At 55.5% G+C, this 27,438-nt stretch overlaps 1 protein-coding gene across 1 annotated transcript; it reads left to right on the top strand.

Annotated features, from left to right (window-relative positions):
- Positions 1-1,103: 1,103 nt before the first annotated feature.
- On the top strand, positions 1,104-26,200 carry LOC309584228 (uncharacterized protein). Its single transcript, XM_082300189.1, has 13 exons — positions 1,104-1,294; positions 1,565-1,718; positions 4,828-4,899; positions 5,002-5,103; positions 6,772-6,817; positions 7,869-7,965; positions 9,886-9,999; positions 10,075-10,166; positions 13,538-13,634; positions 16,540-16,621; positions 21,554-21,658; positions 22,678-22,806; positions 24,443-26,200. Exons 2-13 carry the CDS (start codon positions 1,578-1,580, stop codon positions 26,063-26,065), a joined length of 2,700 nt encoding a protein of 899 aa, XP_082156315.1. The 5' UTR covers positions 1,104-1,294; positions 1,565-1,577; the 3' UTR covers positions 26,066-26,200.
- Positions 26,201-27,438: the final 1,238 nt, after the last annotated feature.

The following is a 27,438-nucleotide window of genomic DNA, read 5'->3' as shown; positions in this document are numbered from 1 at the left end:
AGGCTCTCGAAGGGTTTTTTGGGGGGGTTTCAGGGCTTTTGTTTGGAGCGGTTTTGGGGTTTTTTTTGGGTTTTTTTGGGGGGCAGCACCGGCACACGCAGCTCAATAAAACACTCGCAGCACAACCGCTCGTTTTGGGCTCATTTCTGGACTTTTTGGGGTCATTTCTGGGGTTTTTGGGCTCATTTCGGGTCGTTTGCGGTCATTTTGGGACCATTTGGGGCCATTTTGGGACCAGTCCTCCCCGTTTTGTGCCCGTTCCGCACCAGTCTGGGGTCGCTCCGCGCCGTTTTTGGGTGGTTTTTACCCGATTTCGGAGCTTTTTGCCCTCGATTTTGGGGCACTTTTAGACCTTTTTTGGGCGGCCCCGCCTTCCCCGCAAGGCCATGCCCCTTTTGCCATATATGGGCATGGAGCGGCTCAATGACCACGCCCACAGCTCGACCCCGCCCACATCTCCTTATATGGCCGCGCCCACCCCCGAGGAAAAGGGGGCGTGGCCACCAGGGGGCGTGGTTTAACCCCAAGCCGTTGCCGGAACAACCCGCGCGCGTCGTCCAATCAGAATCGTCGCCTCCGCCCCCCCGTCAGCTCCCAGCCAATCAAACGCGAGGAGGTGGCGCCGCTCTGGCCTCGGAGGCCTCCGTCTCTATGGTGCCGTGTGGGAACAGCCCCTTACCGCCGCTCCACAGGCGCTGACGTCACGGGAGGAGGCTCTTGACGTCACTGTGTCCCCTCTACCCTTCCCTTATCGCTCGTCGCCCCCTCAGAACCCCCCCGAGATCTCCCGGGACCACCCGGACCCACCGCCGCCATCTTGCCTCTCCCTCACGCCTTCCCGCCTCTTTTCCCCCCCTCACCTCTCCCATCCAATCACAGCCCTTCCCTCCCGGCATCGCCCCGCCCTCCCTCACCTCTCCACCAATAGCGCGCCTCCTTCCTCGCCGCTTCGCTCGCTGATTGGCTGCTCTCCCCGCGCTAAGCCACGCCCTGCTCCTGGCAAGCCCGCGGGCCGCGCGCCTTCACTGACGTCACCGCGCACGCGCGGGCCCCGCCCCTTTCCGCTCCTCCCGCCGGCGCCATCTTGCCCGGGGCGCTGAGGCGGCACCGGGGGGGTTCCCCCCCCCCGGCCGCGTTTTTGAGGTAAAACCCGGCGGTTTTGGGGCCTCTCGAGCCGCGTCCCCCGCCAGGAGGCGTCGGGGGGAGACCGGAGCCCCCCCCCGGAGCTGCAGCCGCCGGGGGGGGGCGGCCCGGGCTCCCCCAGCGCCCGCCGGGACCGGAGCTGGAGCCGCCGGTGAGGGGAGGGGGGAATTTGGGGAGGGGTCCTGAGGGATTTGTGGGACCTTTGAGGCCCCTCATGGACTCGGGGGGCAGAGCTGGGACTTGGGGGTCGCTTGTGGGGCGGGGGTGGGGTCGTTTATGGGGCTGAGGGAAGTTTGGGGGGTGAGGGAAGGGGGGAAGTCCTGAGGGGGTTGTGAGGTCCCTCATGGATTTGGGGGGCAGGGATTGGTTTGGGGGGACAGAAGGGGAATTTTGGGGTTATTTGTGGGGGTGTTTCCTTCAGTTTTCCCCTTGCCATGCCGGCTCCTCGCCCCCCACCTCGACCCGGGAGCCTCCGGGACCCCGAAGTGGCCGAATTGTTCCTCAAAGATGATCCCGAGAAGGTTTTTGGGGAGCTGCGGGAGATCGGTCACGGCAGCTTCGGGGCCGTGTTCAGCGTGAGTGGGGAGAAAACGGCGGAATTCACCCCAAATCTGTGGGAAAGAGCCCCAAAATCCAGTTAAAACGGCCCCGAATTCACGTAGAACACTCGAAAATACCCCAAAATCCTGCTCAAATATCCCGGAATCCACCCAAAACCCCAGGAAATTCACCCGAACGCCCGCGAAATTCACCCCAAACGCCCCGAAACGTTCCCAAATCCATCCAAAACACCCTAAAAACCCTCAAATGCACCCAAAACGCTGGGAACGACCCCAAAATCCATCCAAAACACCCCCAAATCCACCCTTGGCAACCCCAAAACCACCCCAAAGCTCCTCTGGGACCCCCAAATCTTCCCCCAAATCCTCCCCCAAATTTCCAAAACTCCTCCCCAAACCCTCTGGGGACCCTCCCAGGACCCCCCAAACCCTCTCAAATCGCCAAAAATCCCCCTAAAATCGCCAAAAATCCCCCCAAACCCCCTCAAATCCTCAAAATCCCTCCCAAACCCACCAAAAATCCCCTCAAATCCTCAAAACTCCCCCCAAACCCCTTGAAATCTCCTAAAAATCCCCTCAAAATCCCCGTAGTTTCCCCCAAATTCCCCTTCCGATCCCCAAAATCTCCTCAAATCCCCAAAACGTCTCCCAAAATCCCCGAAAATCTTCTCCAATCCCTAAAATCCCCCCCAAACGCCCTCAAAAATCCCCTCAAATCCCCAAAACTCCCCCCAAAATCCCCTGAACCTCCCCAAAAATCTCATCCAATCCCCAAAATCCCCTCAAATCCCTCCCAAATTCCCCCAACCCCCCCAAAAAATCCCCTCCAATCCCCAAAATCCCTCCCAAATCCCCCCAAAGCCCCTTAAATGCCCCAAATTCGCCTCCAAATCCCCTCAAATCCCCCAAAATCTCCCCGAACCTCCCCCAAAAACCCCCTCAAATCCCCCCAACCCCCCCCAAATCCCTTCCAATCCCCAAAAATCCCCTCCAATCCCCCAAATTCCCCCAAAATCCCCTTCAAATCCCCAAATTCCCCCCAAACCCTCTCCAATCCCCCCAAATCCCCCCAAAACCCCCTCCAATCCCCAAATTCTCCCACCAAACCCCTTCCAATCCCCCAAATTCCCCCTCAAATCCCCCCAAATCCCCTCCAATCCCCAAAACTCCCCCCAAAACCCCCTCAAATCCCCAAATTCCCCCCCAAATCCCCCAAATTCCCCCAAAACTCCCTCCAATCCCCCAAATTCTCCCCCGAAACCCCTTCCAATCCCCCAAACCCCCTCCAATCCCCCAAATTCCCCCCCAAATCCCCTCCAATCTCCAAGTTCCCCCCCAAAATCCCCCAAATCCCCCCTCAAATCCCCCAAAATCCCCTCCAATCCCCCAAATTCTCCCCCAAACCCCCTACAAATCCCCCTAATCCCCCCTAAAATCCCCTCAAATCCCCAAATTCCCCCCAAAATACCCCAAATCCCCCCTCAAACGCACTCAAATCCCCCCAAATCCCCTCCAATCCCCAAAATCCCCCGTTAAATCCCCCCCAACCCCCTCAAATCCTCCAAATTCCCCCCCCAAAGTCCCCAAAATCTCCCAAATTCCCCCCCAAACCTCAAATCCCCCAAATCTTCCCCCAAAATCCCCCCCAATCCCCCCAAATCCCCCAAATTCCCCCAAAACTCCCTTCAATCCCCCAAATTCTCCCCCGAAACCCCCTCCAATCCCCAAAACCCCCTCCAATCCCCCCAAATTCCCCCCAAAACCCCCTCCAATCCCCCCAAATCTCCCCCCAAAACCCCCTCAAATCCCCCAAATTCCCCCCAAAACCCCCTCCAATCCCCCAAATCTTCCCCCGAACCCCCTCAAATCCCCCAAATTCCCCCCAAAATCCCCCCTCAAAGCCTCTCAAATCCCCCAAAATCCCCTCCAATCTCCAAAACTCCCCACCAAACCCCCCTCAAATCCTCCAAAATCCCCTCCAATTCCCCCAAGTTCCCCCAAACCCCCTCAAATTCCCCAAATTTCCCTCCAAAATCCCCCAAATCCCCCTAAATCCCCTAAATTTCCCCCCCCAAATCCCCCAAATCCCCCTAAATCCCCCAAATTCCCCCCAAAATCCCCTCAAATCCCCAAATTCCCCCCCAAAACCCTCTCCTATCCCCAAATTCCCCCCCAAATCCCCCCCAAACCCCCTCAAATCCCCCAAAATCCCCCCTCAAACCCTCTCAAATCCCCCAAAATCCCCTCCAATCCCCAAAACTCCCCCCAAAATCCCTTTCAAATCCCCAAATCTCCCCCCAAACCCCCCTCAAATCCTCCAAAATCCTCTTCAATCCCCCAAATTCCCCCCAAATCCCCTCAAATTGCCCAAATTTCCCCCCAAAATCCCCCAAATCCCCCTAAATCCCCCAAATTCCCCCCAAAACCCCCTCAAATCCCCCAAATTCCCCCCCAAACCCCCTCAAATCCCCCCAAATCCCCTTCAAATCCCCAAAACTCCCCCTCAAATCCTCCAAAATCCCCTCCAATCCCCCCTCAAATCCCCCCCAAACCCCCTCAAATTCCCCAAATTCCCCCAAAAATCCCTTCCTATCCCCAAATTCCCCCCCAAATCCCCCCTCAAACCCTCTCAAATCCCCCAAAATCCTCTCCAATCCCCAAAACTCCCCCCAAAATCCCTTTCAAATCCCCAAATTCCTCCCCAAATCCCCCCTCAAACCCTCTCAAATCCCCCAAAATCCCCTCCAATCCCCAAAACTCCCCCCAAAATCCCTTTCAAATCCCCAAATTCTCTCTCCAAACCCCCAAATTCCCCCCCAAATCCCCCCTCAAACCCACTCAAATCCCCCAAAATCCCCTCCAATCCCCAAAACTCCCCTCAAAATCCCCTTCAAATCCCCAAATTCTCCCTCCAAACCCCCAAAATCCCCCCTCAAACCCTCTCAAATCCCCCAAAATCCCCTCAAATCCCCCAAATTCCCCCCCAAATCCCCCCTCAAACCCACTCAAATCCCCCAAAATCCCCTCCAATCCCCCAAAACCCCCCCAAAACCCCCCCAAAATCCCCCAAATCCCCCCAAAATCCCCCAAATCCCCCCAAAATCCCCCCCAAATCCCCCCCCAGGCCCGTGACCTGCGCTCCCAGGAGCTGGTGGCCATCAAGAAGATGTCCTACCGTGGCCGAACGTCCAGCGAGGTGAGACCCCCACCCTTAGGGGGGGGAAGGGTCCCCGAAAATTACCCCCCCCCCCCCCAGGGCCTTCCTGACCCCAAAATGCCTCGATTTTGCCCCAAAAAGAAGTGGCAGGACATCGTGAGGGAGGTGAAGGTGCTGCAGAGGCTCAGGCACCCCAACACCGTGGGGTTCAGGGGGTGCTACCTGCGGGAGAACACGGCCTGGGTGAGCCCCCGAAAGCTGGGCAGGGGGTCTGGGGGGATTTGGGGGCTTTTGGGGTCAATTTGGGGGGATTTGGGGTCGGTTTGGGGTCAATTTGGGGGGATTTGGGGTTGATTTGGGGGCATTTGGGGTTGGTTTGGGGGGATTTTGGGGGGATTTGGGGGAGATTTGGGGGGATTTGGGGTCGGTTTGGGCTCGGTTTGGGGCGGATTTGGGGTCAGTTTGGGGGATTTGGGGTGGATTTGGGGGGATTTGGGGTCAATTTGGAGGGATTTGGGGAGATTTGGGGTCGATTTGGGGGGATTTGGAGATGGTTTGGGGGGATTTGGGGGAGATTTGGGGTCGGTTTGGGCTCGGTTTGGGGGATTTGGGGGGATTTGGAGGGATTTGGGGTCGATTTGGGGGGATTTGGAGATGGTTTGGGGGGATTTGGGGCGGATTTGGGGTCAGTTTGGGGGATTTGGGGGGATTTGGGGTCAATTTGGGGGGATTTGGGGTCGGTTTGGGGGGATTTGGGGTCAGTTTGGGGGGATTTGGGGTCAGTTTGGGGGGATTTGGGGTCAGTTTGGGGGGATTTGGGGTCGGTTTGGGGGATTTGAGGTCGGTTTGGGGTCGATTTGGGGGGATTTGGAGTCGGTTTGGGGTTGGTTTGGGGGGATTTGGGGGGGATTTGAGGGGCTTTGGGGTCGGTTTGGGGGCTTTTGGGGTCAATTTGGGGGGATTTGGGGTCGATTTGGGGTAAATTTGGGGGCATTTGGGGTCCATAGGGGGGGATTTGGGGGGGATTTTGGGGGTTCAGGGGGTGCTGCCTGCGGGAGAACACGGCCTGGGTGAGCCCCCGAAAGCTGGGCAGGGGGTCTGGGGGGATTTGGGGGGATTTGGGGTCAATTTGGGGGGATTTGGGGTCAATTTGGGGGGATTTGGGGTTGGTTTGGGGGGATTTGGGGGAGATTTGGGGGGATTTGGGGTCGGTTTGGGCTCGGTTTGGGGCAGATTTGGGGTCAGTTTGGGGGATTTGGGGTGGATTTGGGGGGATTTGGGGTCAATTTGGAGGGATTTGGAGATGGTTTGGGGGGATTTGGGGGAGATTTGGGGTCGGTTTGGGCTCGGTTTGGGGGATTTGGGGGGATTTGGAGGGATTTGGGGTCGATTTGGGGGGATTTGGAGATGGTTTGGGGGGATTTGGGGCGGATTTGGGGTCAGTTTGGGGGATTTGGAGGGATTTGGGGTCGGTTTGGGGGGATTTGGGGTCGGTTTGGGGAATTTGAGGTTGGTTTGGGGTCGATTTGGGGTTGGTTTGGGGGGATTTGGGGGGGATTTGAGGGGCTTTGGGGTCGGTTTGGGGGCTTTTGGGGTCAATTTGGGGGGATTTGGGGTCGGTTTGGGGTCAATTTGGGGGGATTTGGGGTTGATTTGGGGGCATTTGGGGTTGGTTTGGGGGGATTTTGGGGAGATTTGGGGGGATTTGGGGTCAGTTTGGGCTCGGTTTGGGGCGGATTTGGGGTCAGTTTGGGGGATTTGGGGTCGATTTGGGGGGATTTGGAGATGGCTTGGGGGGATTTGGGGTGGATTTGGGGTCAGTTTGGGGGATTTGGGGGGATTTGGGGTCAATTTGGGGGGATTTGGGATCAATTTGGGGGATTTGGGGTCCCCAACCTGCCCCTCCCCCAGCTGGCCATGGAATTCTGTGTGGGATCAGCCCTGGACCTGCTGGAAGGTGGGAATTTGGGGAATTTTGGGGAATTTGGGGCATTTTGGGGATTTTGGGGTATTTTGGGATCTAAAAGGGAATTTTGGGATTTTTGGAGGGAATTTTTGGGAATTTATGAGGGAATTTTGGGGGGGATTTTTGGCTTTTTGGGGGATTTTTTGGGGAGCCTGTGGGGGGATTTGGGGGATTTTTGGGATCTCGAGAGGAATTTTGGGGGATTTTCAGGGAGTTTTTGGGGGATTTTGGGGGGAGTTTTTTGGGGGATTCTGGCAGAATTTTGGGGAGAGTTTTTGAGGGATTTTGGGGGAGTTTTTGGGGGTTTCTGACGGGATTTTTGGGAGCGTTTTTGGGGGATTTTGAGGGAATTTTTTGGGGGATTCTGGCGGGATTTTTGGGGGAGTTTTTGGAGCTTTTCTGGCAGGATTTTGAGGCAGTTTTTGGAGGTTTCTGGCAGGATTTTTGGGGGAGTTTCTGGGGGATTTTGGGGGAGTTTTTGGGGGATTCTGGTGGCATTTTGGGGAGTTTTTTGGGGGTTTCTGGCGGGATTTTTGGGGGAGTTTTGAGGGAATTTTTTGGGAGATTCTGGCAGGATTTTGGGGGCGTTTCTGGGGGATTTTGAGGGAATTTTTTGGGGGATTCTGGCGGGATTTTTGGGGGAGTTTTTGGAGCTTTTCTGGCAGGATTTTGAGGCAGTTTTTGGAGGTTTCTGGCAGGATTTTTGGGGGAGTTTCTGGGGGATTTTGGGGGAGTTTTTGGGGGATTCTGGCAGCATTTTGGGGAGTTTTTTGGGGGTTTCTGGCGGGATTTTTGGGGGAGTTTTGAGGGAATTTTTTGGGAGATTCTGGCAGGATTTTGGGGGCGTTTCTGGGGGATTTTGAGGGAGTTTTTTGGGGGATTCTGGCGGGATTTTTGGGGGAGTTTTTGGAGCTTTTCTGGCAGGATTTTGAGGCAGTTTTTGGGGGGTTTCTGGCGGGATTTGGGGTGAATTTTTGGGGGCGGATCTGTGGGTCTGGGGGACGTGTGGGTCACTCCCCCCACGCCCCGGCTGCCCCCCAAGTGCTCCAGGAGCCGCTGCAGGAGGAGGAGATCGGGGCCGTGACCGAGGGGGCCCTGCAGGGCCTGGGCTACCTGCACAGCCAGGGCGTCATCCACAGGTGGGGCTGCCCCAGAGATCCCCCTGCCCCATAGATCCACCCTATAGATCCTGTGTGCCCCATAGCTCCACCCTATAGATCCTCTGTGCCCCATAGATCCACCCTATAGATCCCCCTGCCCCATAGCTCCACCCTATAGATCCTGTGTGCCCCACACATCCGCCCTATAGATCGTCTGTGCCCCATAGATCCACCCTATAGATCCTCTGTGCCCCATAGATCCACCCTATAGATCCTCTGTGCCCCATAGCTCCACCCTATAGATCCTGTGTGCCCCATAGATCCACCCTATAGATCGTCTGTGCCCCATAGATCCACCCTATAGATCCTCTGTGCCCCATAGATCCACCCTATAGATCCTCTGTGCCCCATAGATCCACCCCATAGATCCTGTGTGCCCCATAGATCCACCCTATAGATCCTGTGTGCCCCACAGATCCACCCTATAGATCCTCTGTGCCCCACAGATCCACCCTATAGATCCCTGTGCCCCATAGATCCACCCTATAGATCCTGTGTGCCCCATAGATCCACCCTATAGATCTGTCTCCACTGCCCCTTTGTTTGACCCACTGACCCCTGACCCCACTGACCCCTCTGACCCCTCCCCACTGACCCCTCCCCAGCCCCCCTGACCCCCCTGACCCCACTGACCCCACTGACCCCACTGACCCCACTGACCCCTCCCCCCTGACCCCTCCCCAGCCCCACTGACCCCACTGACCCCACTGACCCCACTGACCCCTCCCCACTGACCCCTCTGACCCCTCTGACCCCTCTGACCCCCCTGACCCCCCTGACCCGCCTGACCCCCCTGACCCCCCTGACCCCACTGACCCCTCTGACCCCTCTGACCCCACTGACCCCTCCCCAGCCCCCCTGACCCCCCTGACCCCCCTGACCCCTCCCCTCTGACCCCACTGACCCCTCCCCAGCCCCACTGACCCCCCTGACCCCCCTGACCCCTCCCCTCTGACCCCACTGACCCCTCCCCAGCCCCACTGACCCCCCTGACCCCACTGACCCCCCTGACCCCTCCCCTCTGACCCCACTGACCCCCCTGACCCCTCCCCCCCGACCCCCTGACCCCACTGACCCCTCCCCAGCCCCACTGACCCCACTGACCCCCCTGACCCCACTGACCCCCCTGACCCCTGACCCCACTGACCCCTCTGACCCCTCTGACCCCACTGACCCCCCTGACCCCTCCCCAGCCCCACTGACCCCACTGACCCTTCCCCCCTGACCCCACTGACCCCACTGACCCCACTGACCCCTCCCCCCTGACCCCTCCCCCCTGACCCCACTGACCCCACTGACCCCTCCCCCCTGACCCCCCTGACCCCACTGACCCCTCCCCCCTGACCCCCCTGACCCCCCTGACCCCTCCCCAGCCCCACTGACCCCTCCGACCCCTCCCCACTGACCCCTCCCCACTGACCCCTCCCCCCTGACCCCTCTGACCCCACTGACCCCACTGACCCCCCTGACCCCTCCCCCCTGACCCCACTGACCCCTCCCCACTGACCCCCCTGACCCCCCTGACCCCCCTGACCCCTCCCCCCTGACCCCACTGACCCCTCCCCCTGACCCCACTGACCCCTCCCCAGCCCCTCTGACCCCTCTGACCCCTCCCCCCTGACCCCCCTGACCCCACTGACCCCACTGACCCCTCCCCAGCCCCTCTGACCCCACTGACCCCTCCCCCCTGACCCCCCTGACCCCTCCCCCCTGACCCCACTGACCCCTCCCCCTGACCCCACTGACCCCTCCCCAGCCCCTCTGACCCCTCTGACCCCTCCCCCCTGACCCCACTGACCCCACTGACCCCTCCCCCCTGACCCCACTGACCCCTCTGACCCCCCTGACCCCACTGACCCCTCCCCCCTGACCCCACTGACCCCCCTGCCCCCTCCCCAGGGACATCAAAGCCGGCAACATCCTCCTGCGAGCCCCCGGCCACGTCAAACTGGGCGACTTCGGCTCGGCCGCCGTGGCCACCCCGGCCAAGTCCTTGGTGGGGACCCCGTACTGGTGAGGGGGGTGGGGAGGGGGCTTTGGGGTGGGGGTGTCGGGGAGGGGTCCCCAGGCTGACCCCCGGCCCCCCAGGATGGCCCCCGAGGTGATTTTGGCCATGGACGAGGGGCTCTACGACGGCCGGGCGGACGTGTGGTCACTGGGCATCACCTGCATCGAGCTGGGTGAGCAAAGGGTTAAACGGGGCCGGGGGTTGGGGGGGTTTGGGGGGAATTTGGGGGATTTGAGGGGAATTTGGGGGGTTTGGGGGGAATTTGGGGGCAGTTTTGGGGGGGTTTTGGAGAGGTTTGGGGGGGTTTGGGGGGAATTTGGAGAGGTTTTGGGGGGGGTTGGGGGGATTTGGGGTGGATTTGGGGAGGTTTGGGGGGGATTTGGGGGGGTTTGGGGGGAATTTGGGGGCAGTTTTGGGGGGGTTTTGGGGAGAGTTGGGGGGGTTTGGGGTGGATTTGGGGGGTTTGGGGGGAATTTGGAGAGGTTTGGGGGGGATTTGAGGGGAATTTGGGGGGTTTGGGGTGGATTTGAGGGGAATTTGGGGGGTTTGGGGGTAATTTCGGGAGGTTTTGGGGGGGTTTGGGGGGATTTTGGGGGGGTTTGGGAGGAATTTGGGGAGGATTTGGGGGCAGTTTTGGGGGGGTTTTGGGGAGAGTTGGGGGGGATTTGGGGAGGTTTGGGAGGAATTTGGGGGGTTTGGGGGAATTTGGAGAGGTTTGGGAGGGGTTTGGGGTGGATTTGGGGGGTTTGGGGGGAATTTGGGGAGGTTTTGGGGGCGGTTTGGGGGGAATTTGGGGGCAGTTTTGGGGGGGTTTTGGAGAGGTTTGGGGGGGTTTGGGGGGAATTTGGAGAGGTTTTGGGGGGGGTTGGGGGGATTTGGGGGGGTTCGGGGTGGATTTGGGGGCAGTTTTGGGGGGTTTGGGGGGATTTGGGAGGATTTAGGGGGATTTGGGGGGAATTTGGGGAGGTTTGGGGGGGTTTGGGGGGAATTTGGGGGCAGTTTTGGGGGGGTTTTGGAGAGGTTTGGGGGGGTTTGGGGGGAATTTGGAGAGGTTTTGGGGGGGGTTGGGGGGATTTGGGGGGGTTCAGGGTGGATTTGGGGAGGTTTGGGGGGAATTTGGGGAGGTTTGGGAGGAATTTGGAGAGGTTTGGGGGGGATTTGGGGGCGGTTTGGGGGGATTTGGGAGGATTTAGGGGGATTTGGGGGGAATTTGGAGAGGTTTTGGGGAGATTTTGGGGGGGTTTGGGAGGAATTTGGGGAGGTTTGGGGGGGATTTGGGGGCAGTTTTGGGGGGGTTTTGGGGAGAGTTGGGGGGAATTTGGGGAGGTTTTGGGGGGGTTGTGGGGATTTGGGGGGGTTTGGGGGGAATTTGGGGGGTTTGGGGAGGTTTGGGGAGATTTTGGGGGGGTTTGGGAAGAATTTGGGGAGGTTTGGGGTGGATTTGGGGGCAGTTTTGGGGGGTTTGGAGGGATTTGGGAGGATTTGGGGGGATTTGGGGGGTTTGGGGAGATTTTGGGGGGGTTTGGGAGGTTTTGGGGGGTTTGGGGGGAATTTGGGGGCAGTTTTGGGGGGGTTTTGGGGAGAGTTGGGAATTTGGGGAGGTTTTGGGGGGGTTGGGGGGATTTGGGGGGGTTTGGGGGAATTTGGAGAGGTTTGGGGGGAATTTGGGGGGTTTGGGGGGGATTTGGGGAGGTTTGGGGGGGTTTTGGGATTTGGGGGCAGTTTTGGGGGTCTTTGGGAAAATTTTGGGGGGATTTGGGGGAGATTTTGGGGAGGGGTCTTGAATTTGGAGGGATTTTGGGGAGATTTTTTGGGGAGATTTGTGGGAATTTTGGGGGATTTTGGGGGGATTTTGGGGGTCTCTGGGGGATTTGGGGGGATTGGGGGGATTTGGGGCGGGGTCTCGGGGGGATTTTTGGGGGTCTCTGGAGGATTTGGGGAGATTTTGGGGGATTTGGGGGGGGTTGAGGGATTTTGGGGGGTTTTTGGGGGGATTTTGGGGGTCTCGGGGGAATTTGGGGGCAGTTTTGGGGAGAGTTGGGGGGGATTTGGGGGGATTTTGGGGGGCTTTGGGAAAATTTTGGGGGGATTTGGGGGGGGTTTGGGGGAGATTTTGGGGGGATTTGGGGAGATTTTGGGGGTCTCTGGGGGATTTAGGGGGGTTTTGGAGAGGTTTTGGGGGGATTTGGGGGAATTTTGGGGGGATTTGGGGAGGGGTCTTGGTGTTGGAGGGGATTTTGGGGGTCTCGGGGGGATTGGGGATTTTGGGGGCGATTTTGGGTGATTTGGGGGAATTTTGGGGGCTTTTTGGGGAGGTTTGGGGGGATTTGGGGGAGGTTTGGGGGGCTTGGGGGGGAATTTGGGGGTTTGGGGAAAATTTGGGGGGTCTTGGGGGGATTTGGGGAATTTTGGGAGGGGTCTTGGGGGGATTTGGGCAGGATTTTGGGGGGATTTGGGGTTTTTAGGATGAAGATTTTGGGGGAAATTTGGGGTTTTTAAGGGGAAGATTTTGGGGTGGATTTGGAGTTTTTAGGATGAAAATTTTGGGGTGAATTTGGGAGTCTTGGGGGGTGAATTTGGATTTTTCAGGGGAGGATTTTGGGGTGAATTTGGGCTTTTTAGGGTGAAGATTTTGGGGTGAATTTGGACTTTTTAGGATGAAGATTTTGGGGTGAATTTGGGAGTCTCGGGGGGTGAATTTTGGGGTGAATTTGGGCTTTTTGGGGGGAAGGTTTTGGGGTGAATTTAGGCTTTTTAGGGTGAAGATTTTGGGGTGAATTTGGGCTTTTTAGGATGAAAATTTTGGGGTGAATTTGGGAGTCTTGGGGGGTGAAGATTTTGGGGTGAATTTGGGGTTTTTGGGGGGAAGATTTTGGGGTGGATTTGGGGTTTTTAGGCTGAAGATTTTGGGGCTTTTAAGGTGAAGATTTTAGGGTTTTTGGGGTTTTTAAGGGGAAGATTTTGGGGTGAATTTGGGCTTTTTAGGATGAAGATTTTGGGGTGAATTTGGGAGTCTCGGGGGGGTGAATTTTGGGGTGAATTTGGGCTTTTTGGGGTGAAGATTTTGGGGTGAGTTTGGGCTTTTTGGGGTGAAGATTTTGGGGTGAATTTGGGCTTTTTAGGGTGAAGATTTTGGGGTGAATTTGGGAGTCTCGGGGGGTGAATTTTGGGGTGAATTTGGGCTTTTTGGGGTGAAGATTTTGGGGTGAATTTGGGCTTTTTGGGGGGAAGATTTTGGGGTGAATTTGAGCTTTTTAGGATGAAGATTTTGGGGTGAATTTGGGAGACTTGGGGGGTGAATTTGGATTTTTCAAGGGAGGATTTTGGGGTGAATTTGGGGTTTTTAGGATGAAGATTTTGGGGTGAATTTGGGAGTCTCGGGGGGTGAATTTTGGGGTGAATTTGGGCTTTTTGGGGGGAAGATTTTGGGGTGAATTTGGACTTTTTCGGATGAAAATTTTGGGGTGAATTTGGGAGTGTCGGGGGGTGAATTTTGGGGTGAATTTGGGGTTTTTAGGGGTTTCTTTGCCCCCCCTCCCCCAGCGGAGCGGAGGCCGCCCCTGTTCCAGCTGAACGCGATGAGCGCCCTGTACCACATCGCCCAGCGAGAGCCCCCGGGCCTCAAACAGCCCCACAGCTGGTCAGTGCCTGCCCCACAGATCCTGCCTGCCCCACAGATCCGCCCCATAGATCCTGCCTGCCCCATAGATCCACCCCATAGATCCGCTCTGCCCCATAGAAACAGCCCCACAGCTGGTCAGTGCCTGCCCCACAGATCCTCCCCACAGATCCGCCCCATAGATCCTGCCTGCCCCATAGATCCACCCTGCCCCATAGATCCGCCCCACAGATCCTGCCTGCCCCACAGATCCGCCCCAGAGATCCGCTCTGCCCCATAGAAACAGCCCCACAGCTGGTCAGTGCCTGCCCCACAGATCCTGCCTGCCCCATAGATCCTCCCCATAGATCCTGCCTGCCCCATAGATCCACCCTATAGATCCATCCTGCCCCATAGATCCACCCCATAGATCCACTCTGCCCCATAGATCCGCCCCAGAGACCCATCCTGCCCCAGAGAGTCATCCCCTGCCCCATAGATCCTCCCTATAGATCTGTCCTGCCCCATAGGTCCATCCTATAGATTCATCCTGCCCCATAGATCCACTCTGCCCCATAGATCCACCCCATAGATCCACTCTGCCCCATAGAAACAGCCCCACAGCTGGTCAGTGCCCCATAGATCCACCCCATAGATTCATCCTAGAGGTCAGTACTGCCCCATAGATCCACCCTATAGATCCAGTTTGCCCCATAGAGCCACCCCACAGTGAGACCCACATGTGCCCCATAAGAGAGGTCTGGCCCCACATTTTGGGGTCCCAGCCCCACATTTTGGGGTCTCAGCCCCACATTTTGGGTCCCAGCCCCACATTTGGAGGTCCCAGCCCCACATTTGGAGGTCCCAGCCCCACATTTGGAGGTCTCAGCCCCACATTTGGAGGTCTCAGCCCCACATTTTGGGGTCCCGGCCCCACATTTTGGGGTCTCAGCCCCACATTTGGAGGTCCCGGCCCCACATTTGGGGTCCCGGCCCCACATTTTGGGGTTCCAGCCCCACATTTTGGGGTCCCAGCCCCACATTTTGGGGTCCCAGCCCCACATTTTGGGTCCCAGCCCCACATTTTGGGGTCCCGGCCCCACATTTGGAGGTCCCGGCCCCACATTTGGAGGTCTCAGCCCCACATTTGGAGGTCCCGGCCTCACATTTGGGGTCCCAGCCCCACACTTGGGGGTCTCAGCCCCACATTTTGGGGTCCCAGCCCCACATTTTGGGTCCCAGCCCCACATTTTGGGGTCCCAGCCCCACATTTTGGGTCCCAGCCCCACATTTTGGGTCTCAGCCCCACATTTTGGGGTCCCGGCCCCACATTTTGGGGTTCCAGCTCCACATTTGGGGTCTCAGCCTCACATTTGGGGTCCCAGCCCCACATTTGGAGGTCCCGGCCCCACATTTGGGGTTCCAGCCCCACATTTGGAGGTCCCGGCCCCACATTTTGGGGTCCCGGCCCCACATTTTGGGGTCCCAGCCCCACATTTGGAGGTCCCGGCCCCACATTTGGAGGTCTCAGCCCCACATTTTGGGGTCTCAGCCCCACATTTGGGGTTCCAGCCCCACACTTGGGGGTCTCAGCCCCACATTTTGGGGTCCCAGCCCCACATTTTGGGTCTCAGCCCCACATTTTGGGGTCTCTGTCCCACATTTTGGGGTTCCAGCCCCACATTTTGGGGTCTCAGCCCCACATTTTGGGGTCCCGGCCCCACATTTGGGGGTCTCAGCCCCACATTTGGGGTCCCAGCCCCACATTTTGGGGTCCCAGCCCCACATTTTGGGTCTCAGCCCCACATTTTGGGGTCCCGGCCCCACATTTGGGGGTCTCAGCCCCACATTTGGGGTTCCAGCCCCACATTTGGGGTCTCAGCCTCACATTTGGGGTTCCAGCCCCACACTTGGGGGTCTCAGCCCCACATTTTGGGGTCCCAGCCCCACATTTTGGGGTCTCAGCCCCACATTTTGGGGTCTCTGTCCCACATTTTGGGGTTCCAGCCCCACATTTTGGGGTCCCAGCCCCACATTTTGGGGTCTCAGCCCCACATTTTGGGGTCTCTGTCCCACATTTTGGGGTCCCGGCCCCACATTTGGGGTCTCAGCCCCACATTTTGGGGTCTCAGCCCCACATTTGAGGTCTCAGCCCCACATTTTGGGGTCTCAGCCCCACATTTTGGGGTCCCGGCCCCACATTTGGGGTCTCAGCCTCACATTTGGGGTTCCAGCCCCACACTTGGGGGTCTCAGCCCCACATTTTGGGGTCCCAGCCCCACATTTTGGGTCTCAGCCCCACATTTTGGGGTCTCTGTCCCACATTTTGGGGTTCCAGCCCCACATTTTGGGGTCCCGGCCCCACATTTGGGGGTCTCAGCCCCACATTTGGGGTCTCAGCCCCACATTTTGGGGTCTCAGCCCCACATTTTGGGTCTCAGCCCCACATTTTGGGGTCCCAGCCCCACATTTTGGGGTCCCGGCCCCACATTTGGGGGTCTCAGCCCCACATTTGGGGTCTCAGCCCCACATTTTGGGGTCCCGGCCCCACATTTGGGGGTCTCAGCCCCACATTTGGGGTTCCAGCCCCACATTTTGGGGTCTCAGCCCCACATTTGGAGGTCCCGGCCCCACATTTGGGGTCCCGGCCCCACATTTGGAGGTCCCGGCCCCACATTTGGAGGTCCCGGCCCCACATTTGGGGTCTCAGCCCCACATTTTGGGGTCCCGGCCCCACATTTGGAGGTCCCGGCCCCACATTTGGGGTTCCAGCCCCACATTTTGGGGGTCCCAGCCCCACATTTGGGGTCTCAGCCCCACATTTTGGGGTTCCAGCCCCACATTTTGGGGTCTTTGTCCCACATTTTGGGGTCTCAGCCCCACATTTGGGGTCTCAGCCCCACACTTGGGGGTCTCAGCCCCACACATTCCCTTCCCCTCCCCCCAGGTCGGAGCAGTTCCGGGATTTCGTCTCCCTCTGTCTCCGGAAGCTTCCGCAGGAACGGCCCCGAGCCCGGGAGCTGCTGCAGGTGGGACCCCAAAAGAACCCAAAACATCCCCAAAAAAACTCCCTGGAAACCCCCAAAAAACTCCCTGAAAACCCCCCAAAAAAAGCCCCCCAAAAACCCCAAAACATCCTCCAAAAAAACCCCCAAAACCCCTGAAAAAGCCCCCCAAAAAAACCCCAAAAAACCTCCCAAAAAAACCCAAAAAAAGCCCCCGAAAACCCCAAAACATCCCCCACAAACCCCCCAAAAAACCCCAAAACATCCCCTGAAAACCCCCCCACAAAAAGCCCCCCAAAAAACGCACAAAAACCTCTCGAAAACCCCCCCAGAAAAACCCCAAAAACCCCCAAAAAAGCCAAAACCCCACCCCCAAAAAAATCCCCCAAAAAACCCCCAAGAAAACCCCAAAAAACCCCCCAAAACCCCACCAAAAAAAACCCCAAAAAAGCCCCCAAAAAACTCCCCCAAAAACCTCAAAACCCCCCCAAAAAACCAAACAAAACCAAACCCCAAAAAACCCCAAAAAAACCCCCAAAACAAACTCCAAAAAACCCCCCAAAAACCCCAAGAAAAAAACCGAAAAAACCCCCAAAAACCCTAAGAGAGCCCCAAAAAAACCCCCAAAAACAAACCTCAAAAAACCCCCAAGAAAACCCCCAAAAAAACTCGCAAAAAACCCAAAGAGATCCCCTGAAAACCCCCCAAAAAACCCCCTGAAAACCACAAAACATTCCCAAAAAAACCCGAAAAAAAAACCCCAAAAACCCTCCTGAAAACCCCAAAAAACCCTGTCAAAAACCCCAAAACATCCCCCCAAAAAACCCCAAAAACCTCCCCCAAAAGCCCCCAAAAAACGCCAAAAAAACCCCGAAAAAATCCCAAAACATCCCGTGAAAAACCCCCAAAAGCCCCCCCCAAAACCCCAAAAAATCGCTCCGAAAACCCCAAAACATCCCCCAAAAAACTCCCTGAAACCCCCCCAAAAAACGCCACAAAAACCCCCCAAAAACCCCCAAAAAAATCCCCCAAGAAAACCCCCAAAATCCCCCAAAAACCTCCCAAAAAACCCCCAAGAAAACCCCAAAAAAACCCCCCAAAAAAACCCCAAAACCCCAAGAAAACCCCAAAAATCCAACCCCCCGAAAACCCCCCAAAAATCCCCAAAACCACCCAGAAAATCCCCCCCAAAAAACCCCAAAAGCCCCCCAAAAACCCCTCAAAAAACCCCCCAAAAAACCCAAAGCAGCCCCCAAAAACCCCCAAAAGAATCCCAAAACCTTCCCCAAGGAGCTCCAAAAAAACCCCAAAACAACCCCAAAACCCCAAAAACCCCCCCAAAAAAACCCTAAAAAACCCCAAGAAAACCCCAAAAATCCAACCCCCCCAAAACGCCCCAAAAAACCCCAAAACCACCTGAAACCCCCATCAAAAAACCCCAAAACCCCCCCAAAAAAACCCCAAAAAACTCCCCCCAAAAAACCCTCAAACCCCCAAAACATCCCCTGAAAAGCCCCCCCCAAAAAACCCTTAAAAAACCCCAAAAACCTCCCCAAAAAATACCCCAAAACCCCCCCAAAAAACCCAAAAAACTCCCCCAAAAAACCCTCAAAAAAACCCCCAAAACATCCCCTGAAACCCCCCCCAAAAAACCCTTAAAAAAACCCCAAAAAACCCAAAAAACTCCCCCAAAAAACCCTCAAAAAAAAAACCCCCAAAAAACCCCAAAAAGCCCCCCAAAAAAACCCAAAAAACCCCCAAAAAACAAAAAAAACTCCCCCCAAAAAACCCAAAAACCCCCAAAACCCCCCCAAAAAACCCAAGAAAAGCCCCCAAGAAACCCTCAAAAAACCCCAAAACATCCCCTGAAAAGGCCTCCAAAAAACCCTTAAAAAAACCCCAAAAAACCCAAAAAACTCCCCCAAAAAACCCTCAAAAAAAAAACCCCAAAAAACCCCAAAAAGCCCCCCAAAAAAAACCAAAAAACCCCCAAAAAACCAAAAAAACTCCCCCAAAAAAACCCAAAAACCCCCAAAACCCCCCCAAAAAACCCAAGAAAAGCCCCCAAAAAACTCTCAAAAAAAACCTAAAAACATCCCCTGAAAAGGCCCCCAAAAAATCCTTAAAAAACCCTCAAAAACCCCAAAAACTCTCCCCAAAAAAACCCCCCAAAAAAACCCCAAAAAACCAAAAAAACTCCCCCAAAAAACCCTCAAAAAAAACCCCAAAACATCCCCTGAAAACCCCCCCAAAAAACCCTTAAAAAACCCCCAAAAAACCCAAAAAACTCCCCCAAAAAACCCTCAAAAAAAAAACCCCAAAACCCCCCCCAAAAAACCCCAAAAAGCCCCCAAAAAAACCCCCCCAAACCCCCAAAAAACCAAAAAAACTCCCCCAAAAAACCCCAAAAACCCCCAAAACCCCCCCAAAAAACCCAAGAAAAGCCCCCAAGAAACCCTCAAAAAACCCCAAAACATCCCCTGAAAAGGCCCCCAAAAAACCCTTAAAAAACCCCAAAAAACGCAAAAAACTCCCCCAAAAAACCCCCAAAACCCCAAAAAAACCCCCCAAAAAAACCCCAAAAAACTCCCCCAAAAAACCCCAAAAAACCCAAAAAACTCCCCCAAAAAACCCTCAAAAAAAAACCCCAAAAAACCCAAAAAAACCCCCCAAAAAACCCCCAAAAAACCCCAAAAACCCAAAAAACTCCCCCAAAAAAAACCCCAAAAAACCCAAAAAAAACCCCCAAAAAAACCCCCAAAAAACCCAAAAAACTCCCCCAAAAAAACCTCAAAAAAAACCCCAAAACATCCCCTGAAAAGGCCCCCAAAAAATCCTTAAAAAACCCCAAAAACTCCCCCCAAAAAACCCCAAAAAACCCCAAAAAACCCCAAAAACTCCCCCCAAAAACCCCAAAAAACCCCAAAAAACCCCAAAAACCCCCAAAACCAAACCCCAAAATCCCCCCAAAAAAGCTCCCGAAAGAGCCCCGAAAACCCCAAAACTTCCCCAAAAACCCCCAAAAGCCGGGCTGGTTTTGGGCTGATTTTGGGGTGGTTTAGGGTCTTCTTGAGGTCTTTTTGGGGTGATTTTTGGGTAGTTTGGGGTGATTTGGGTTTTTTATGGTGTTTTGGGGTGATTTGGGGTCTTTTTAAGGCCTTTTTGGGGTGTTTTAGGGTGGTTTGGGGTGATGTTGGGGTATTTGGGGGTGATTTTGGGGTGGGTTTGGGTGATTTTGGGGTTTTTTGGGGTTTTTAGGGTGATTTTGGGTGTTTTAGGGTGATTTTGGGGTGATTTTGGGGGTATTTTGGGGTGATTTTGGGATGTTTTGGGGTGATTTTATGGTGTTTTGGGGGTATTTTGGGGTGATTTTGGGATGTTTTGGGGGTATTTTGGGGTGATTTTATGGTGTTTTGGGGGTATTTTGGGGTGATTTTATGGTGTTTTGGGGGTATTTTGGGGTGATTTTGGGATGTTTTGGGGGTATTTTGGGGTGATTTTATGGTGTTTGGGGGTATTTTGGGGTGATTTTATGGTGTTTTGGGGATATTTTGGGGTGATTTTGGGGATATTTTGGGGTGATTTTGGGATGTTTTATGGTGTTTTGGGGGTATTTTGGGGTGATTTTTGGGGTGTTTTGGGGATATTTTGGGGTGTTTTATGGTGTTTTGGGGGTATTTTGGGGTGATTTTATGGTGTTTTGGGGGTGTTTTGGGGATATTTTGGGGTGATTTTGGGATGTTTTGGGGTGATTTGGGGGTATTTTGGGGTGTTTTAGGGTTTTTAGGGGGTATTTTGGGGTGATTTACAGTGATTTTATGGTGTTTTATAATGTTTCGGGGTGATTTTGGGATGTTTTAGGGTGTTTATGATGTTTTAGAGTGATTTTGGGGTGTTTAGGGGTGTTTAGGATGTTTTGGGGGTATTTTGTGATGTTTTGGGCTGATTTTGGGGTGGGTTTTGGGATATTTTAGGGTGTTTTTATGGTGTTTTGGGGTATTTTGGGATGTTTAGGGGTGTTTTAGGCTGTTTTAGGGTGTTTTCGGGGTATTTTGGGTGATTTTGGGGTGTTTATGGTGTTTTCGGGGTATGTTGGGGTGATTTTGGGGTGTTTTGGGGTATTTTGGGGTGTTTTTAGGGTGCTTAGGGGTGTTTTAGGGTGTTTTTGGGGTATTTTGGGGGTGATTTTGGGGTGTTTTGGGGTGTTTTGTGGTGTTTTCGGGGTATTTTGGGGATATTTTGGGATATTTTAGGGTGTTTTTATGGTGTTTTGGGGTATTTTGGGATGTTTAGGGGTGTTTTAGGCTGTTTTAGGGTGTTTCCGGGGTATTTTGGGTGATTTTGGGGATATTTTGGGGTATTTTAGGGTGTTTTTATGGTGTTTTGGGGTGATTTTGGAGGTTTTTAGGGTGTTTTGGGGTGATTCTGGGGTGTTTTGGGGTCTTTTGGGGGTTTTTAGGGTGCTTAGGGGATATTTTGGGGTGTTTAGGGATATTTTAGGGTGTTTTTAGGGTGTTTTGGGGGTGTTTGGGGGGTATTTTGGGGTGATTTTGGGGTGTTTTAGGGTGTTTTGGGGTGATTTTGGGGTGATTTGGGGGTGTTTTGGGGTGTTTTGGGCTATTTTGGGGTGATTTTGGGGTGGTTTGGGAGTGTTTTGGGGTTATTTTGGGGTGATTTGGGGGTGTTTTGGGGTGATTTGGGCTATTTTGGGGTGATTTTGGGGTGATTTGGGGTGGTTTGGGGGTGTTTTGGGCTATTTTGGGGTGATTTTGGGGTGGTTTGGGGGTGTTTTGGGGGTATTTTGGGGTGATTTGGGGGTGTTTTGGGGTGTTTTGGGCTATTTTGGGGTGATTTTGGGGTGATTTGGGGTGATTTGGGGGTGTTTTGGGCTATTTTGGGGTGATTTTGGGGTGGTTTGGGGGTGTTTTGGGGTCTCTCTCTGACCTGTGCCCCCAGCACGGGTTCGTGGCCCGTGAGCGCCCCCCGGGGGTGGTCCCGGAGCTGCTGCGCAGAACCAAAATGGCCGCCAGGGACCCCTCCCCCAGCACGGGGGACGACGAGGTGAGCACGGACCAGTAGGGACCAGTATGGACCAGTAGGGACCAGTTGGGTTCTAATCCAGCCCAGTTGGGTTCTAACACAGCCCAGTTGTGTCCCAGTTCATCCCAGTTGGCTCCCAGTGGCTCCCAGTCGTGTCCCAGTTTAGCCCAGGTGGCTCTCGGCCTATCCCAGTTGTGTTCCAGTTAACCCCAGTCCATCCCAGTTGGGTTCCAGTCCATCCCAGTTGGGTTCCAGTTAATCCCAGTCCATCCCAGTTGGGTTCCAGTCCATCCCAGTTGGGTTCCAGTTAACCCCAGTCCATCCCAGTTGGGTTCCAGTTAACCCCAGTCCATCCCAGTTGGGTTCCAGTCCATCCCAGTCCATCCCAGTTGGGTTCCAGTCCATCCCAGTCCATCCCAGTTGGGTTCCAGTCCATCCCAGTCCATCCCAGTTGGGTTCCAGTCCATCCCAGTTGGGTTCCAGTCCATCCCAGTCCACCCCAGTTGGGTTCCAGTCCATCCCAGTCCACCCCAGTTGGGTTCCAGTCCATCCCAGTTGGGTTCCAGTCCATCCCAGTCCATCCCAGTTGGGTTCCAGTCCATCCCAGTCCACCCCAGTTGGGTTCCAGTCCATCCCAGTCCATCCCAGTCGGGTTCCAGTCCATCCCAGTCCACCCCAGTTGGGTTCCAGTCCATTCTCATCCACCCCAGTTGGGTTCCAGTCCATCCCAGTCCATCCCAGTTGGGTTCCAGTCCATCCCAGTCCACCCCAGTTGGGTTCCAGTCCATCCCAGTCCATCCCAGTTGGGTTCCAGTCCATCCCAGTCCACCCCAGTTGGGTTCCAGTCCATCCCAGTTGGGTTCCAGTCCATCCCAGTCCATCCCAGTTGGGTTCCAGTCCATTCTCATCCACCCCAGTCTCTCCCAGTCCATTCAAGTTGGGTTCCAGTTTATCTCAGGTGGCTCCCACTCCATCCCAGTTGATCCCAGTTCACTCCCAGTCCCTCCCAGTCTGACCCCTGCCCCCCTTGTCCCCCCCAGGAGCCCGTGGGCAGCCCCTCCCCCAGCATTCCCAGTTCCCCCAGCAGCACCAGTGACCCCCCCAGTCTGGGGGACCCCGAGGACGACGCCGAGGGAGGGGGGGAGGGGCCCCCCGAGGCCCCCCCGCAGGTGAGGCCGAATTTGGGGACAATTTGGGCCATTTTGGGGCTCCTCCAGTTTGGGGTCACCCCCAAAAATGCCCCTCCCCCACTGCCCCCCCTTTCCCCTCCCCTCCCCCTCCCCAAAATCCACCCAGGGACCCCCCAACCCCCCCCAGAAAATTTTATCCCCTTTTTTAATCCCATTTTCCCCTCAAAAATTGCCCCAAACTCCATTTTATCCCCCCAAAACGAGGCCACTTGGTGGCCCCACCCCCCCCTTTTTATCCCAATTTCCCTCCCAAACCCCATTTTCTCCCTTTTTTTTTCCACAAATGGCACATTTTTCATTCTCCCAAACACCATTTTAGTCACTTTTCCCTCAAAAAGGTCCGATTTTGTCCCAATTTCCTTTCCGGACCCCGTTTTATTCCCCTTTTTTTCCCCTTTTTTCCCCATTTTATTCCCCTTTTTTCCCCTCACAAACGGCGCCATTTTGGATCCCTGGTGCCATTTTATTCCTCGTCCCCATTTTTCCCTATTTTTCCTCATTTTTCCCCATTTTTCCCCATTTGCCCCATTTCTCCATTTCCCTCATTTCCCCCATAATTCCCATTCCCATTTCTCCACTTTTTTCCCTATTTTCCCCCTCACATTCCCCATTTTTCCTCATAATTCCCATTCCCACCATTTTCCCCCCATTTCCCCCCCACTCTCCAGCTCCCCAATTCCTCCCTTTCTCCCCCTTTCTCCCCCTTTCTCCCCCTTTTTCCCCCTTTCTCCCCCTTTCTCCCCCTTTTTCCCCCTTTTTCCCCCTTTTTCCCCTTTTTTCCCATTTTTTCCCCCATTTTTTCCCCCATTTTTCCCCCATTTTTTCCGTTTCCCCCCATTCCCCAATTCCTTCCTTTTCCCCCTTTTCCCCCCTTTTTCCCCCTTTTTCCCCCTTTTTCCCCCTTTTCCCCCCTTTTCCCCCCTTTTCCCCCCTTTTTCCCCCTTTTCCCCCCATTTTTCCCCCCATTTTTTCCCTGTTTCCCCTTTTCCCCCCTTTTCCCCCCTTTTCCCCCCTTTTTCCCCCTTTTCCCCCCTTTTTTCCCCCTTTTCCCCCCTTTTCCCCCCTTTTTCCCCCCTTTCCCCCCCTTTCCCCCCCTTTCCCCCCCATTTCCCCCCTTTTTTCCCCTTTTTTCCCCTTTTTTCCCATTTTCCCCCCCTTTCCCCCCCTTTCCCCCCCTTTTCCCCCCTTTTCCCCCCTTTTCCCCCCTTTTTTTCCCCCTTTTTTTCCCCCTTTTTTCCCCCCTTTTTTCCCCCCTTTTTTCCCCCCTTTTTTTTCCCCTTTTTTCCCACATTTTTTCCCACATTTTTTCCCACATTTCCCCCCTCTTTTTTCCCTTTTTCCCCCCATTTCCCCCCATTTTCCCCCATTTTCCCCCCATTTTCCCATTTTTTCCCCCCATTTTTCCCCCCATTTTCCCCCCATTTTTCCCCCATTTTTCCCCCCCTTTTTCCCCCCATTTTTTCCCTGTTTCCCCCCATTCCCCAATTCCTCCCTTTTCCCCCATTTCCCCCCCACTCCCCAACTCCCCAATTCCTCCCTTTTTTCCCCTTTTTCCCCTTTTTTCCCCCATTTCCCCCCCATTTTTCCCCACTCACTCCCCATTTTCTCTCCTCAGGATGATCCTTCCCCGGACGCCATTCCCGCCATTTCCTCCCCCACTTTTCCCGCCGACGCCGCCGTTTTATCCCCCCCGGATTCCCTTTCATCCCCAAAAAACACAACTTTACTTGCCCAAAATCCCCTTTTCTCCACCCAAAACCCCCTTTTGTCCCCCCAGGCCGCCCTTTTCTCCCCTCCAACGCCTCCCTCATCCCCCTCGGCGGCCATTTTCCCTCCTCACTCCCCTCAGGCCGCCATTTTGTCTTCCCCACCATCCCCTTCACCCCCTCAAAGCACCATTTTATCTCCCCAAAACCCAAATTTACCCCTTCAAACCACAATTTTATCCCCTCAAACCCCTCTTTCACCTCCCCCAGACCCAAATTTACCCTCGCAAAACACCGATGCACCCTCCACAAACATTTTATCCCCGCCAGCCGCCGTTTTCTCCCACCCCGCCAGCATTTCACCGCCCCAAACCACCATTTTATCCTCTCAAAACCCCATTTTATCCCCCTTAGACCCCGATTTCCCCTCACAAAACCCCATTTTATCCCCCTTAGACCCCGATTTCCCCTCACAAAACCCCATTTTATCCCCCTTAGACCCCAATTTCCCCTCACAAAACACCTTCCCGCCACCAGCGGCCATCTTCTCCCCTCAGGCCGCCATCTTCTCCCACCCCCCTTCCTCCATTTTCCCGCCCAAACCCCCCATTTCTCCCCCAAAAACCCCCATTTCCCCCCCAAAAACCCCCGTTTCCCCCTCAAAAACCCCCATTTCTCCTCACCACCCCTCCTTTTACCCCCATCCCACCCCTCGCCGCGCCACCCTCCACACTCCCTCCCTCATCCCCCACCTCCTCTGCTCCCTCCTGGCTTTCACCGCCGCCCTTCACCCCTCACCCCCTTCCCTCCTCCTCCTCCTGGCCGCCCTTTGGGCTCAAAGACGAGGATTTTTAGGCTTCCTCTCCGCCCTCGAGTACGCGGCCACCGGGCTAGCGCTTGCCCACGCCCTCCTCCCTCTTCGCCCTCACCTCGGCGGCTCCTCCTTGGGCGCCGTGGCCTTGGCGGGAGCCGTGGCCGCCATCCTGGGCCTCAGCGCTCGCCGCCGCCGCCTTTACGTTCCCGTCATCGTTTTGGCCGCCCAACTTTGGGTTTCCCCTTGGCTTTTTCTTCCTCTTTACCTCCTGGGCGAGTTGGCTCGAGGTGGCCGCGCTCATCGCTTGTGGCTCCGACTCCTTTTGGGCTTACCGCCTCCTCTTTTCCGAGCTTTTTCCCGCTTGGGTTTAGCTTCCGAACGAGGCCTTTTCGCTTTTTTCCCAAAAACCAACAAAATGAGGTTTCGCAGTCGTTTGCCCGTCCCTCAAAAACCTTCCCGAGGTGCCGCCGCTTCTCCGACGGCGTTCCGCCGTTTCTTGGCCGCCGCCGAGGTTTTCGGACGGAGGCTCCGAAGTTTTTTGGGACGTTTCGGGACGTTTTTAAAAGGCATTTCGGGGAAAAAAACTCCCCCTCCCCCACCCAGCCGCATCCCCCGCCCTGCCCCCCGACCCCTCCCCCCACCACGCCCCAAAAGGGGACCCCAAAATCGGAGCCCCCCCCAAGCCTTTGCCCCTCCCCCACGGCGGCCCTGGAGGTGATTTTGGGGTGGGGGGAGGGGCACCCCCAACACTACGGAACCCCCCCCCATCCCCCACCTCATGGAATTTGGGGAGGGGGATTTGGGGGTTGGGAACCCCCAGGTAGGGCCAAAGAACCCCCAAAAAAGGGTTGGGACCCCCCCCCCCCAAAATTTTATTGGGGACCCTCACCCCCTCCTTTAATTGGGGCCCTGCCCCTTTAATTGGGACCCTGCCCCTTTAATTGGGACCCCTCCCTTTAATTGGGACCCCCCCCCCTTTAATTGGGGCCCTGCCCCTTTAATTGGGACCCTGCCCCTTTAATTGGGACCCTGCCCCTTTAATTGGGACCCCCCCTCCTTTAATTGGGACCCTGCCCCTTTAATTGGGACCCTGCCCCTTTAATTGGGACCCTGCCCCTTTAATTGGGGCCCTGCCCCTTTAATTGGGACCCCCCCTCCTTTAATTGGGACCCTGCCCCTTTAATTGGGACCCCCCCCTTTAATTGGGATCCTGCCCCTTTAATTGGGACCCTGCCCCTTTAATTGGGACCCTGCCCCTTTAATTGGGACCCCCCCTCCTTTAATTGGGACCCTGCCCCTTTAATTGGGACCCCCCCCTTTAATTGGGACCCCTCCCTTTAATTGGGACCCCCCCCTTTAATTGGGACCCTGCCCCTTTAATTGGGGCCCTGCCCCTTTAATTGGGACCCCCCCTTTAATTGGGACCCCTCCCTTTAATTGGGACCCCCCCTTTAATTGGGACCCCTCCCTTTAATTGGGACCCCCCCCTTTAATTGGGACCCCCCCTTTAATTGGGACCCCCCCTTTAATTGGGACCCTGCCCCTTTAATTGGGACCCCCCCTCCTTTAATTGGGACCCCCCCCTTTAATTGGGACCCTGCCCCTTTAATTGGGACCCCCCCCCTTTAATTGGGGACCCCCCAAAATTTGGGCTCAGAAGCGCCAAAAAAAGCCCAAAAACCCCCAAAATTGGGGTTGGGGACCCCTCCCACCCCCCCCCCCCCAAAAAAAAATTTGGGGACCCCTCCCCAAAAATTGGGGGGGGCTCAGGACCCCCCCTCCCCCTCCCAAAGATTTTAGGACCCAAATTTTGGGGGCGTTTCCCCATTTTTGGGGCCTCTCCCAATTTTTTAGGAATCCCCCCAAAAATTTTGGGGTCCCCCCCCCCCAAAAAAAATTTGGGGGTTCCCCCCCCGCCCCTCCCCCCTCTTTTTTTCCCTATTTATTTCCCGGGGGGGGGAGGGGCGGCGTTTTTGGGGCCGTTTCGTTCTTTTTTCATCATTTTCCGGTTTTTTATTTGGGATTTTTTTGGGGTTTTTTTTTCCCGGTTGGAATTTTGGTTGTTTTGGGAATTTTTGGGGGAATTTTTTT

Source organism: Coloeus monedula (assembly GCF_965178545.1).
Source record: "Coloeus monedula genome assembly, chromosome: 37".
Taxonomy (NCBI): domain Eukaryota; kingdom Metazoa; phylum Chordata; class Aves; order Passeriformes; family Corvidae; genus Coloeus; species Coloeus monedula.
Note: the sequence above shows the minus strand (reverse complement) of the source record. Positions and strands in the feature narration are given on the sequence as shown.

Coding starts and splice junctions, on each gene's coding strand:
- LOC309584228 (XM_082300189.1), top strand. CDS start 1,578: ATGCCGGCTCCTCGCCCCCCACCTCGACCCGGGAGCCTCCGGGACCCC. Junction 7,966..9,885: donor AGCCAGGGCGTCATCCACAG/GTGGGGCTGCCC, acceptor CCCCCTCCCCAG/GGACATCAAAGCCGGCAACA. Junction 10,000..10,074: donor TTGGTGGGGACCCCGTACTG/GTGAGGGGGGTG, acceptor CCGGCCCCCCAG/GATGGCCCCCGAGGTGATTT.